Source organism: Protomyctophum bolini (assembly GCF_963924005.1).
Source record: "Protomyctophum bolini genome assembly, chromosome: 14".
Lineage (NCBI taxonomy): Eukaryota > Metazoa > Chordata > Actinopteri > Myctophiformes > Myctophidae > Protomyctophum > Protomyctophum bolini.
The window spans coordinates 8,756,581-8,771,537 of NC_137875.1; the positions used below are offsets into that span (position 1 = coordinate 8,756,581).

Consider the following 14,957-nt stretch of genomic DNA (forward strand, 5'->3'; position numbering starts at 1 on the left):
CGCTGTTTGTCTCATTAGTCCCGCCCCTAGAACGGGATTGGCTCAAATATCATTCTTATTCATTTGGGTTGTTGTTTGGCAACTATCCGTTGTTGATGCATTCATTGCTGCCATCTACTGGATTGTGACATTGTTGCGCCGGGGAGAATATAATATTTGAAAAAATGTTTTAAGTAGGCCTAATGATTTCTTTTGTATATTATACATGATTATCATGTGAACATGCACCATGCATTGTTATCAAACTTAATTTTATCCTAACTTCTGGTTTAGAATTATACCCCGAACAATTTGTTAATGAGAGAAAGACTGCTTCATAGAGAAGTAATAATAATAAATAATAATAATAATGGTAATACATTTTATTTATATTGCATTTTACATTTGCAAAAAATCTCAAAGTGCTATAGTAGGCCTACAACAGTCATATCACATTAATTAACGTTTCTTCACATTTCATGTCAGAAGACACACAGACACAGAAACAGGCAAGACTGAAAAGTTCACAAAGCAAGAGTCCAAACAAGAGACCAAACAGAGATGACCCGTTTAACTGGCAGGGATCAGGTAGAGCAGGGGTGTCAAACTCATTGTGGGGTGGGGGCCACATTCATTGGTGAAAAAGTGACTTGATGTGGGCACGCGGACAACGTGCATGTGCGCTCACGCGCATTCAGTTATACGCCATTGTTTTTCAGTCTATTGTCTCAGACACTGCTATAACTACTGTAAAATTTGTTATGAAGAAGAATACTTTAATTGTTGACATTAAAAACAAACAATTTGTGTTAAAAGAGCCCCAATAAACCATATGAAAGTAGAACAATTCAAATTCCACCCACAATTTGTTTTTAATTTAATTGTTTAATGTTGGTTAAATTGTCTCTGCCAGTGCACTTGAAGTTAAGAGTGTGTGGCTTGGTTGTGAGGGGAAAACAATCAAACTGCTCTGATGTAGAGCCCTCAGCCTGCCTACTGTATCCGGTAATTTGCACACACACACACACACACACACACACACATATGCTCGCACAAAGGCCGTTTCTGTATCCGTTCTGGACCAGATCTGCAACCTGCAAAGCGTCCATTCTAGTCACACACATGCACACCACAGACAGTGACATTGCGGCCCGTGACTGAACAAAGCCCCTCTGTGCGTGGGGTAAATAAACACAGTAAACAGCATGCATTACATTGACAAACAATCAGGCACAGAGTCTTAATCAGAGTATTAAGGTAGCAAATGTGGTCCTTCACCTGTGATTTTATATAAACTGCTCCTCATGAATGAATGGTTTATTTCGATCTTATGCCATTGGAACATTACAAAAGTCATATATTTATCTCTTTTAACATGATCGAAAAGGTATAGGCGGAAGCTAGTAGCTTATTAATGCCTATATCCTTATTACATTATATACATTACATTAAATATTAAGGAGGAGAAATTTGAAAAACTAAAAGACAAACATTCAAATGAAAAACAAACAAGACTAAACAATAACAAACACAATAAAACAAAGTATTGAATATAATAAAATCCCTAGTATAAATCCAGCATTTGATCCTATTAGTATTAACAAATTACCAATCAATGAATCAGTCAATGATTCAGTCATTCGCTTTTGTATTTATCCAATATAGCATGTTTGAGCCTTTTTTGATATAATACATTTTTACTTTGTTTAATAATATCAGGCAGGTCATTCCATAGTTTCACCCCGCGAACAGAAATACACATACTTTTCAGTGTGACAGTAAAACCGAAAAAAATAAACAAAGAAGATGATTAATTCACAAAAAGGAATGTAAAAGCATGGCTTTTAATCGTGGCATTCAGAGAAAGAGAGGCGGGGAGGAGTAGGATGACGACTTGAGGAGGAGGGTGGTTGGTTGCAGGGATCCATCAAAGGCACTTCAAAGCACCTGGAGATCGACCTCCTGTTGAAAGCGTCTTTCATTACTACTGACATTCCACTCTGCAGCTCTGTTGGAAGCCGCATCCATCCCTAACCTTTCAACAGCACATTCAAAGTCTGTCCTCTTCTTCCTTGTGCTCACTCCTCCACTTGAGCATCTGTTAGGCGGGGTATCTGTGCAGTGGTACTTGCGGTAGCAGCAGTGATGTCGGAGCCTGCCGAGGGTCCTCTTGCAGGCCCTGCGGAAGGTGTGTGAGGAGAGGCAGAAGAGGAGGGGGTCCAGGGTGCTGTTGATGTACCACAGTGGCAGCGAGAGGTAGGCCTTCAGGACGGTGTAGACGAAGATGGCAGTGTCGGTCCACACCGCCACGTACACTTGCATCAGGGATGAGGCGATGTCAGGAAAGTTACACACGACGAAAGCCACCACTACTGCACCTAGAAGGATTGTACAGATGTTAGGAAGAAAATATATGTGAAAATATATTTTTCATTAGTCAAGGTTCAAGGTTCAAGGTTTCTTTATTTTTGTCTCCCAAGAGAGAAATTTGTCTTGGACCCCAAGGACCCTTCTGCAGCATACAGATACAATACAATACAATACAAGACAACCGATATGGCATCCAATTTAAACCTCCAAAAATAAAATTTTGTTATTTCAACTGAATGTGTGAATGTGTCACTGCTAGTGAGCCAGTCAGCGCAACATTGTCATCATAACATGGCGGCCCATAATACACACATAATTGCATTTATATTTTTAATGGAGGGACAGACAGTAGGCTGACAGGAAATGGGGAGAGATATGGGGGGTCACTCCCCCATCTCTCTCCCCATTTCCTGTCGGGATCGGGAGTCGAACCCGCGGCACACTGCCAGGCTGGATTACCAGCCAAGGTGCCTGGACTGCTGAGCCACGGCCCAGGCCTTTTCTCTTTATTCTATCATTTCTCCAGGGTCCGCAGAGAGGTGTGCCTGTTGAGGACCACTGTACTACACTATACGACAAATACTTTGCTGGTCAGCAACTGTCTTCACTCAATTTATTTAAGAACAAATTGAAGCATGTTCTGATCAATCAGATCACTTAAATTATTCGTATTCTAATTATTATCTTTTACCTGTTTGTATTTGTTATTATTATTACATAATATAGAAGCATATTGACAATCAATTTCTGATAATCATGCTGTAAATAATCAAGTCTCGTGTTTTGTTCTAGACTTCTTCTGTATACTATGCAATCATGTTATCTGTCATGTACGTTGGATTCAAATCATGTATTTTAATGTTTGGTTATTGTACAGGTTGAGGCCTTATATATGTATGCCCTTTGGGCTTGCCTCCTCCTGGCGCTTTCCTTTTTTTATCTCCTATATACAGGTTTAATGTTTGTCTTTAGTTCAATGTTTGTTTTGTAAACGCCATTGACAATGAAAGGAAAATGTACGTCATATTGTCTCTTTATTGTTAATGGTTAATGGTTTGTGTTTGGCACCGTTTGTTTTACATCACCATTACATCACCTAATCAACATGATTTAGACTTTAATATATTAGTGCCCCTCACTTCACACGGGTGTGATTCTTTTATACTGTGCTAAATAAAATCTAATAAAATCAAATAAAACATGACACTGAGCCACTGGCCCCTGCATGGCGCCCACATCCTTTTTAGTGTCTCCTAGTAAATGGATGGCAAGAGCTTCTGTCATGTATAGGCCAAAATGGGGTTTGTAGTTCACAAAACTGATCACTGTGACATTTTAGAAGCAGAAATCACTGCGTATGGTCAATTTGACAATTGACAAATCTAAAGGTCAGCATCGGCGTTTCATCTTTTAAATGTCGACAAAAGAGCCCTAGCTATGTGCAGGTGTCTGTCTTAGTTACCAATAAGCCTCAGGGCTCTCTTCTCGTTTAAAACCAGTCTCCTGTACTGATGGTGCTTCACAGCTCTGATACTGCTGCCCAACTCTGTCACGAGGACACGTCTTCTCTTACGCCCATGTCTTCTCAGGTGGATCAGGATGAGCAGGTACAGGGTAAAGATGGCAACCAGTGGAATCTGGAATTATTGGAGAGTGCTTGTTGACCAGTGTACCAGCGTTATTATTAGTGGTGCACGATATGATCGTATAATTCATATCGAAATTCGGCTATAAAAATCAGATCGGTCTCAAAATATAGTACAGATTATTTTCACAGATATTGATGACACAATAATAATGTGACTGATTTAATAGTAAAAACCGAGAGATGTGCTTGTGTGAGTGGTGACCACCGTGGCGTGATGTCTTGTGTGAGTGGTGACCACTGTGTCGTGATCTCTTGTGTGAGTGGTGACCACTGTGGCGTGATGTCTTGTGTGAGTGGTGACCACTGACCACCGTGGCGTGATGTCTGGTGTGAGTGGTGACCACTGACCACCGTGGCGTGATGTCATGTTGCAATTTTCGGCCTTAAAACTGGCCTTAAATCACCCTGGATTAAGAGTGTGTGCTAAATGCTTAAATTGTAAATTGTAACATATCTTTACTCCAAAAAATAAAAAACACACATGGTACTGGTATCTTCAACTCTTACCATAAAGAAGAAGCTTGCCCTCAGCAGTAAGGCTCCTCTGTATACAGGAGCGGGGTCAGGCTCCGTCATCTCACACATGGTGGAAACCAGATAAGCGTCCTCTGGCCGGGTGGCGGAGTAGTCCCATATGAACGCACGAGCCTGCCCGTACACCAGGGCAAAGGGCACCGCCGAGGCCACGGAAATCACCCACACACACAGGAGGCATAGCCGACGACACTTCTGTTGACAAAGAAATTAAGGAGAAGAAGAAGAAGAAGGAGAATAAGAAAAGCATAATAACAATAATAAGCATAAGCACAATAATAAGCATAATAACAAACAGAAAGAAGGGGATAGAATATAGCATTATTTCAAAGTCTGAAGCCCCATTCACATTGAAGAAGCAGAAGCTAGCTTCTGCTTCTTCAATGTGAATGGGGCTTCAAGCCCCATTCACATTGAAGAAGCAGAAGCTAGCTTCTGCTTCTTCGTCCCATGTTATCTCTATGCTGAACAGCTTCTGCGTTTAAAAGCTGGAAGAATAGCTTTTTTTTGTTTTTGCTTTTTTTTTTTCTCACCGGACCTTTTAAAGCAGCTTTTAAAAGCTGGAGCTTTAAAAATCTGCGTGTAGCCAATCAGAGCACAGCGTGGTTTGAGGAGGCGGAGTTGAGCTCATTTTACAAAACCGAAAACCCTCTGGAAAGCTGTCCGACCCAATTGTCCGCATTAAAAAATAAACTTTTTGAATATGGGCTGTATATGAAATATGAATGGATATTTGGCAAGACCATAGCATATTTTGTGATAGAAATTAAAGTTTATATGAGAAACAAGTTGTCGAAGCGGTGAAAACAGGTTGTGTTCCGTGTGCCGTCGCGAGTGTCACGTTTCTGGGGACAAGTCATCGTGCATTCACCCCCCCCCTCCGGTTCTCATCGAAGCTATGGATGGACTACTGAACTGAACTCTCCAGAACGCTATCCGTCGCTTGTGGACTGTTTGTGGACTAAACAGTGCACGCACACACACACGGTTGATAAATTAGCAGATATAGATAGATAGACAAACAACAGTTTTCCCCAAAACCTTCCCCGAGAAGAGGGGAGTAGCAGCCCGCTCTCAGCGCGTTTCTGTGCCGGTCCTCGTGTGTGCTCGGAGACGATTTGCGGGACGTTTCATCGCACTAAAATTAATTGCCCTTGTCGCGGGACCTCGCCCTGAGCACAGGGGGTTGATCACTGGTTTACGCTCCTCGACACCCAGTCTCAACTTAGGGGGTCCTCCGCGGGCCGGGCCACAGAGTCCAGAAGTCGGTCCACTTTCGTGTGTGTGTGTGTGTGTGTGTGTGTGTGTGTGTGTCGCTGCATTGTATGTTGATTGTTGAAACGTGGGCACCGTGAATCATACCTTTAAAAAATAATTAATAGCCTTTATATCAGTTGTATGTACCCCCTCTATTTATGCAATATGTTGCCCATGTTTTGTGATTGGTTTGCTGCGTTCTGAATCGATAAACCAATCGCATATATTTATTTGAGGGAATCATTTCAGACAGCGCCGAGATAGGAGCTCCCTTCCACGGGAGACTTGGGACTGAATGTCCGGAAATCGCACGTAAACATAAGCTGTTTTAATTGCTTTTACGACGTGCTGGATACATACAATTGTATTTCTACGGTATGCTCTTTCTAAATCAACATTAACATTACATACAGAGCCGCCATTTAAAACAATGCCCGGAGGGTTTCGCTCGTGGCATGGGGGAGACGAGAGCGGAGTGGGGGGGGGAGACATGAGCACTGAAGACGGAGGATTGAGATCCCGTCCGTTCGGTTATTTACAAACAAGTTTACCAAGATTATATTATTTATTCATCCATACATAGGTTATGATGTAACTAAATATATAAGTATGTCTCCTCTACAGTCGCTATTTTACATTTTAGACTTTCAAATGCGCATCTGCTCAAACTGCCCGTCTCTCGTCTCAAAGCCAGACAGCCAGTCCAGGCAGCTTGAGTGACAGGTACCTTGTACACGCCCACTTTCTCAAAAAAAAGCTGCGTCTTTTAGATTTCTGCTTCTGCTTTTTAAAGCAGCTTCTTCGGTCTGAACGGAGCGAGCAAAATGTAAAAATGAGTCCACAGGTTAGAGGGGCCACACTGGAGTTAAAGTCGCCTAGTCTAACTTTAAAACAACGGTTGGTAAGATAAGACCTGAACCATGTTAGCTCAGTGCCAGAAATGCCAACATGGTGCTCCAATCTGGACAGCAGGATCCGATGATCCACTGTGTCAAATGCAGGCTGTCAGATCAAGGAGCACCATGTTGGCAGCCTGTATCAGTAGTTAGACGTATGTCATTGAGGACAGCCCCATTCAGACCGAAGAAGCAGAAGCTAGCTTCTGCTTCTTCGTCCCATGTTATCTCTATGCTGAACAGCTTCTGCGTTTAAAAGCTGGAACAATAGCTTTTTTTTGTTTTTGCTTTTTTTTTTGCTCACCGGAGCTTAACTTTAAAGCAGCTTTTAAAAGCTGGAGCTTTAAAAATCTGCGTGTAGCCAATCAGAGCACAGCGTGGTTTGAGGAGGCGGAGTTGAGCTCATTTTACAAAACCGAAAACCCTCTGGAAAGCTGTCCGACCCAATTGTCCGCATTAAAAAAAAAACTTTTTGAATATGGGCTGTATATGAAATATGAATGGATATTTGGCAAGACCATAGCATATTTTGTGATAGAAATTAAAGTTTATATGAGAAACAAGTTGTCGAAGCGGTGAAAACAGGTTGTGTTCCGTGTGCCGTCGCGAGTGTCACGTTTCTGGGGACAAGTCATCGTGCATTCACCCCCCCCTCCGGTTCTCATCGAAGCTATGGATGGACTACTGAACTGAACTCTCCGGAACGCTATCCGTCGCTGACGCTGATTGTGGACTAAACAGTGCACACACACACGGTTGATAAATTAGCAGATATAGATAGATAGACAAACAACTAAACAATAGTTGTGTCGGGAGTTTTCGCCAAAACCTTCCCCGAGAAGAGGGAAGTAGCAGCCCGCTCTCAGCGCGTTTCTGTGCCGATCCTCGTGTCTCTCGGTAGTATGTTGAAGCTTTTGCGCCGTCAATCAATACCTTTAAAATAAATAATTAATAGCCTTTATATCAGTTGTATGTACCCCCCCACACACACACACACACACAGTACACAGTACAGTAGTCCCCAGTACTGGAACGCCGAGGAGAGCTGTGCTCGGAGACGATTTGCGGGACGTTTCCTCGCACTAAAATTAATTGCCCTTGTCGCGGGACCTCGCCCTGAGCACAGGGCGTTGACCACTGGTGTACGCTCCTCGACACCCAGTCTCAACTTAGGGGGTCCTCCGCGGGCCGGGCCACAGGGTCCAGAAGTCGGTCCACTTTCGTGTGTGTGTGTGTGTGTCGCTGCATTGTATGTTGATTGTTGAAACGTGGGCACCGTGAATCATACCTTTAAAAAATAATTAATAGCCTTTATATCAGTTGTATGTACCCCCTCTATTTATGCAATATGTTGCCCATGTTTTGTGATTGGTTTGCTGCGTTCTGAATCGATAAACCAATCGCATATATTTATTTGAGGGAATCATTTCAGACAGCGCCGAGATAGGAGCTCCCTTCCACGGGAGACTTGGGACTGAATGTCCGGAAATCGCACGTAAACATAAGCTGTTTTAATTGCTTTTACGACGTGCTGGATACATACAATTGTATTTCTACGGTATGTATTTCTACAATTGTATTTCTACGGTCTCTTTCTAAATCAACATTAACATTACATACAGAGCCGCCATTTAAAACAATGCCCGGAGTGTTTCGCTCGTGGCCTAGGGGGGAGAGGAGAGCGGAGTGTGGGGGGGAGACATGAACACTGAAGACGGGGAGGATTGAGATCCGGTCCGTTCGGTTATTTACAAACAAGTTTACCAAGATTATATTATTTATTCATCCATACATAGGTTATGATGTAACTAAATATATCATTATTTCTCCTCTACAGTCGCTATTTTACATTTTAGACTTTCAAATGCGCATCTGCTCAAACTGCCCGTCTCTCGTCTCAAAGCCAGACAGCCAGTCCAGGCAGCTTGAGTGACAGGTACCTTGTACACGCCCACTTTCTCAAAAAAAAGCTGCGTCTTTCTGAGTTCTGCTTCTGCTTTTTAAAGCAGCTTCTTCGGTCTGAACGGAGCTTAAGGAGTGCAGTTTCTGTGTTATGTCGCTAGCCCCTCCTATGTCCAGCTTTCGGGGATTGTGTGAACACAAATATTTGCTTGTGATTGGCTTATTACCCCATAGCGATGATGTGATTAGCTGAGCATACATATTGAATCTAAAAGTGATGGCAGAAAGGTGAAGACGGAAAAGTGAAGACGCAAATTGCGATTGGCCGGAATGTGATGATGTATGACGACAAGACCAGACCACCCCTCACTTCACACAGGTGTGATTTTTACAGAGAGGATTTGTATACAGTCAGGTAGGTATGTATCCCTTTTCTCTTATTTTCTTTAACCACTTCAGCAATGAGTCATGCATAACTACCAACTATAATTACAGTTCTATGCCTATCTCCATTATCTAACTCCATTGCTCTGTAAAGCACTTTGAGCTGCATTTCATGTCATGAAAGGTGAAAGGTTAGCAGACATTTAATTATAGATTGAAAATTAAGGCCCTCAGCTCAGAACTCAGTAGAATCTGCACCTGGCTCACTGATAACAAATGAATTGCATTTAGCATTTTTATAGCACTTTTCCAAGTGCTCAAAGCGCGTTACAATGGTTCATTCATACATTGGGAGGTGAAGCGGCGAACAAACTTTCACTACACCTGGGAAAAAATCCATTCAGTGGACCTTTAAAAAAAACGTTTAAAGACCCACTTTTTTAGACAGGCCTTTGTAACATAGAGCTGTATTGATTTCTTGATTGCTTTTTACCATTGCCGTTTGTTCTGACTTTGTGACTGATGTCTGTGAAATGTGCTCCATAAATAAAATGTTCACGCCAGTGCTGTTGCATGCTTATACTTTTTTCTGTTTGCTACCGCTATTTGTATTACTACACATTACACAAGCACTGCTCACACACTACCAAGAACAGGAGGAGGAATTATATGTCGTCTCTGTCGGGTGGAAACCTCATATGTCCCAAACAGCAAAAAATAGCAGATCTACAGGCTCGAACCGCGTCCAAATATAAAAAGCACATTTTTATATTTGCTCATTTTTATGCTTTTGTGTGACACTCGATCAGTGGTTTTCAACCCTTTTAACATCAAGACTCATTGTTTATTGGGTATTTGAGCCACTGATCACCATTTGATGACATTTTGCCTCTCAGACCCAAAACCTACTTCATATTTTGACCACAACAGCGAATGAATGAATATCTCCTTCCCAGTTAGAAACACGTTGTATACCTTCAGAGTGCAGAGAGGCCACAGGGTGTGGCAGATGGCCGCGTAACGCTCACTGGTGAAGGCCATGATTACCCAGCTGGTGGTGGCACAGTAGATCTGCCGTACCATGAAGTAGGCCTTGCATAACGTCTGGCCCAGGCGCCACGGGTAGCTCTCCCAGTAGTACCGGTACAAAGTCACTGGTATAGTCAACAGCTGCAGAAGGTCTATAAGCCAGAGAATCACAGCATTATTAACAAATAGCTCGAGTCCGGAGATAATGTGTGCCAGTTTCTGTGAATTGTGGATAATGGAACTATAAGGAACAGGGAGTCCCTCAGACCTTCATCAGGCATGAATAAAATATGTAGTAGTAGTAGTAGTAGCAAAAACTGTACAAACTGTGATGCGGCCAGGCTGAGGAGGTAGAGAGAACTTGGAGTAGTGTACCTGATGAACTGCACTGGCTTCCTGTCAAGTTCTGTATCAATTATAAACTCCTCCTCCTCACCTACAAATGTCAAAACGCCCTGACTCCACAGTGCCTCTCAAGGTATGCTGTGTTCAGTGTGACAGCCCCCCCTGTGGAACTCTCTCCCAATAGAGATTCGCCATGCTCACGAACACTGGACTCTTTTAAGGCTGCCTTGAAAAGACACTTATTCTCTCAGGCTTATGGCATATAGTTGTTGATTGTTGTTGGTACATTTTGTAAAGTGTCCTTGGGTTCATGAAAGGCGCTATATAAATTCAATTCAATTATTTGATGCCACCAGGCTGAGGAGGTAGTGGAGTAGTGTACCTGATGCCACCAGGCTGAGGAGGTAGAGGAGTAGTGTACCTGATGCCACCAGGCTGAGGAGGTAGTGGAGTAGTGTACCTGATGCCACCAGGCTGAGGAGGTAGTGGAGTAGTGTACCTGATGCCACCAGGCTGAGGAGGTAGTGGAGTAGTGTACCTGATGCCACCAGGCTGAGGAGGTAGTGGAGTAGTGTACCTGATGCCACCAGGCTGAGGAGGTAGAGGAGTAGTGTACCTGATGCCACCAGGCTGAGGAGGTAGTGGAGTAGTGTACCTGATGCCACCAGGCTGAGGAGGTAGTGGAGTAGTGTACCTGATGCCACCAGGCTGAGGAGGTAGTGGAGTAGTGTACCTGATGCCACCAGGCTGAGGAGGTAGAGGAGTAGTGTACCTGATGCCACCAGGCTGAGGAGGTAGTGGAGTAGTGTACCTGATGCCACCAGGCTGAGGAGGTAGAGGAGTAGTGTACCTGATGCCACCAGGCTGAGGGGAGGTAGAGGAGTAGTGTACCTGATGCCACCAGGCTGAGGAGGTAGAGGAGTAGTGTACCTGATGCCACCAGGCTGAGGAGGTAGAGGAGTAGTGTACCTGATGCCACCAGGCTGAGGAGGTAGAGGCGGATAGCACTGACTCTCATACGAGCATCCATGATGAGCGTCACCAAGCTCACACCGTTGAACAAAATCTGTAGGAGACAACGACAGAACCGAACGCGCTAAGCTAGGGCCTAGAGCAGAGTTTCTCAAATTGGGGCGCCTCAGTAGAGCCGGCTAAGTAAGTAGCTAGCCTATATAGCAGTTTGCATGGGAAGTTTTCAGGCATAGTAAATCTATAGCATTAACAAAAATACAATAAAATCTACTTCAGCAATGTCAACCTTATACATTTGTACCATATTATAATGAGCATTAGTGAGGACCAATTGAAGATAATGTGAAGATACGTTGAAAATGGGTGTGAAGTGAAGGTGAAGTGTCCAAAACTAACATTAGATGTTGAATCTTTTGCAATATTTCCCCGGATGAAGTCACTGCACAATCAATCATACCCCAAGCAAGAAGATGACACTGTAGAAGACGGTCATGGGGACGGCCACAGTCAGCGGTTCTCTCTTGGCGATGCTGATGTTGAACTCGGGCACCGGGTTGACACATGGGTAGATGACATCACCAGAGAACACCAAGGGGGGTTTCTCTGTCCCGTTCATGCCTTGTCAGCCTGAAGAACAAAATCACACCTGTGTGAACTGAGTGGTGCTAAATCCTTATCATTAAAATGTGTAGGACATTGGCATAGACACTATAGCACATTAGGATTGTATAGCCTACGTTTACAGTATGTGTTTCATCACAAGCCGGCATTAGAAATCTTCAAAACCCTTTTCAGACTACTATCAACATTGAGGTACAGTAAATGAACACAAATAAAAATACTACATACAGTTAATCTGACTTGTATGCAAATTATTTAAGGAACCTGCCTGATATATCCTCAGAGTTTGAACAGTTAGGTAGGTAGGCTACAGCATGTGCATAATCTGTTACTTTTTAAATTAATTTTTAATTTAGAATAGCCAATTATGTTTTACCCATTATCTCCCCAATGTATAGTAGTCCGGCAGCCGACAGGCTACTTTTGTTTAAAGTGGGAAATTCGTATAGTCTTTTTTATTGGCCTAAAGTATTGTCAATATACATACATTCATGAATCCACTAGCTAACCGGCTGTTAGAATTGGGCAATTACTTTTTTCATTAACATCCTATGGCAGGCAAAAATGTAAAACCTTCCATATGCTTTAAGTAGCATGTGGCATGTCAAACTAGGGGGTTTTCATGATTCTGAATCCATTCCAAGCATTAGTTTTGAACAAAAAACACTCCTTGGGCTAAAAACAGCCATAGACGTCATGTCAAATGTGATGAGGTCAGCACAAATGTGATGAGTTCAGCACATTTTGGGCAAGTTATTATGGCTGTTATAAGCCCAACTATTTTGTGCAAAACGAATGCTTCAGAATCATGAAAACCCCCTAGTTACATGCTACTTAAAGCAAAAGGAAAGTTTGCCATTCTTGCCTGCCAATAAAAAATACTACATACCAAATTTCCCACCCGTCCACCTCGACTGCCAGACTATAATCATTGTGCCAATCGATTCCTCCCACACACACATTTCTCTGCGCTGTCACCCTCCTACAGTATTGGCTCACCTGCCGGACAACCTGTTACTTGATCAGGAGAGGAAAAAAACCAAATGACAAATCCAAAAGGTATAGTCTATACCTTACCTTTACCAGAGAGATTCTTATGTTAAAACCCATTATTGTACAATTGACAGTGACTCTGTGTTAACAATACATACTGGATCATAAGGCAGAGACTTACCTTCTTGAGATGGAGAAGCAAAGTGAAACGGCTCTGTGGCCGCATGCAGAATCAATAGCTAGACCCCCCCCTCTCTCACTCACTCTCTCTCTCCCTCCCCTAACCTCCGTTAATAACGTGATGCACATTATGAGCCTCGATCTGTGTCATATATGGTGTGTCACCAGTCCTTCTATTCCAGTGGTACTCAACCAGTGGTCCGGGGACCACCAGTGGTCCCTTGAGGGGTTCCAGGTGGTCCCCAGCTCAATGATGAAGAGTTGGTAAACGAACGGACCCTTATAGATATTTAACTCTTAAGAGTGTAAAATGGTTTAATTTTACCCTTTAGTTACATTATCAGTGCCGGCAAGGCCGTAGCCGTAGGAGCAACGTAAAAACATGGCATCATCTTCTTCTAGGTATGTCATAAATAGTGGAATATTCAGCAAATAATATGTGATCTACAAGCTCATGTGTCGAGTTTGCAACAATGTGTTGCAAATGCAACGTGTCACATTTTCGACATGTTATGAGCTTGTAGACCTGCTATCTTTTAACAAAGAAACCCCCTGGGGGACTCCGGTTTTGATTTTATTTGAGTTTGATATGAAGTATATAGGCCGGGTCTAACTGGATAATTGGCAAAGAATGCCAGAACTGGCCAGCCAGCGATCTAGCCAGACAAATACTTTTGTAAATAATATAGCGGACAGTGGCAGTTAGGTTAGGACTCTAGGTTATGGACAGCAAGCAATAGCTTTGCTTTCTCTCCATTCTGGAGAGAAACTCCAAGGCCTCTCCTGATTGAACCTCTAACAATAGTTATTATTGTCCTGACCTGATCTTGAACTTTTCTCAACTACTGTTAACTCAATTCTCAACAGCAAGGGCAAGGGCAGCACTTTTTTCATCTCAATATAAACAGCCTTTTATCCCAAACTGGCCGAAATTAGAGAATTATTCCTTAACGGCAAGGCAAACATTTTGTGTTTTTCTGAGACCAAACTAGATGAATCCATGATCAGGGACGCGGAGATTGAAATTGAGAACTACTCAGTAGTCAGAAATGATAGAAACCATTGAAGAATATTTAGGATCTCATAATTATACTGTGTTGCAAAGCCTATGTCAATTGTGTAAATTTACATACAGTAGACCTTTTGGAGAACAGCTGCTGCCTAGGGGTGTCGGCCTCTCAGGAGTAGCTAGGAGTCTAATTCCGTTGTATGCAAATTAGGGGTCTGTTGACCTGAGTTGATGAAAGGACTTTGCTACTAATAGATTATGCACCATGTCGATCCCCTTGACCAAATGTGGAATGTTTAAAAGCTGGCCTACGAGGCTATCATTTTAGTCAGTCAGTCAGTCGGGCGCAAGCCTTGTGGGAGAGCCATGCACCCTGCTGCATGGCTGGCGTGATGCTGTTGCTGTGTATGTTGTACTCCGTTTGAATAAACACCTTGGAACTTCTCTTCGTCTGCTGCGTGCACATTTCTCCTCTGTATGGTATATTATATACATCAGATGGTGCCAGAAACCGGTCGTGTTGGTGTGTTTATCACGTCAGATGAAACAGTACCAGCGGCTTTTTTTTCGTCTAATTCGGTGGAGGGGAGTTTTTGTGAGCGGCGACGGAAGAAGCTTCAGCGGACCCGACCCGGCCGTGATCTCTTGTCCATTCGCAGCGGGGATGATGACGGCGACCACCGCGAGGAGTGTTGTGCGACGGGGACCGATGACGAGCCACCGGACGGGTGTCACGGGTGGGCTGCGGTGAGGTCGATGGAGCGGCGACAGCCACACGGAGGCCTTGGTCATTCATCACGTCGGCGCGGGGACAGCGATTGCGGGCGGGGATCGGTGA

At 43.4% G+C, this 14,957-nt stretch overlaps 2 protein-coding genes across 2 annotated transcripts in view; both read right to left on the reverse strand.

Annotated features, from left to right (window-relative positions):
* Positions 1–1,917: 1,917 nt before the first annotated feature.
* LOC308328364 (pyrokinin-1 receptor-like) lies at positions 1,918–11,932 on the reverse strand (the record flags this gene model as incomplete). Its single annotated transcript, XM_080782140.1, has 6 exons — positions 1,918–2,357; positions 3,812–3,986; positions 4,505–4,726; positions 9,946–10,151; positions 11,314–11,410; positions 11,774–11,932. The coding sequence occupies 6 exons, from the start codon at positions 11,930–11,932 to the stop codon at positions 1,918–1,920; spliced, it is 1,299 nt and encodes a 432-aa protein (XP_080638266.1).
* The window catches only part of abcc2 (ATP binding cassette subfamily C member 2), a 51,960-nt gene continuing 48,911 nt past the window's right edge, over positions 11,909–14,957 (reverse strand). Inside the window, exon 33 of the mRNA XM_080782168.1 lies at positions 11,909–11,943. The gene's annotated coding sequence lies outside the window, so the exon portion shown is untranslated. The remainder of the gene's footprint in view (positions 11,944–14,957) is intronic.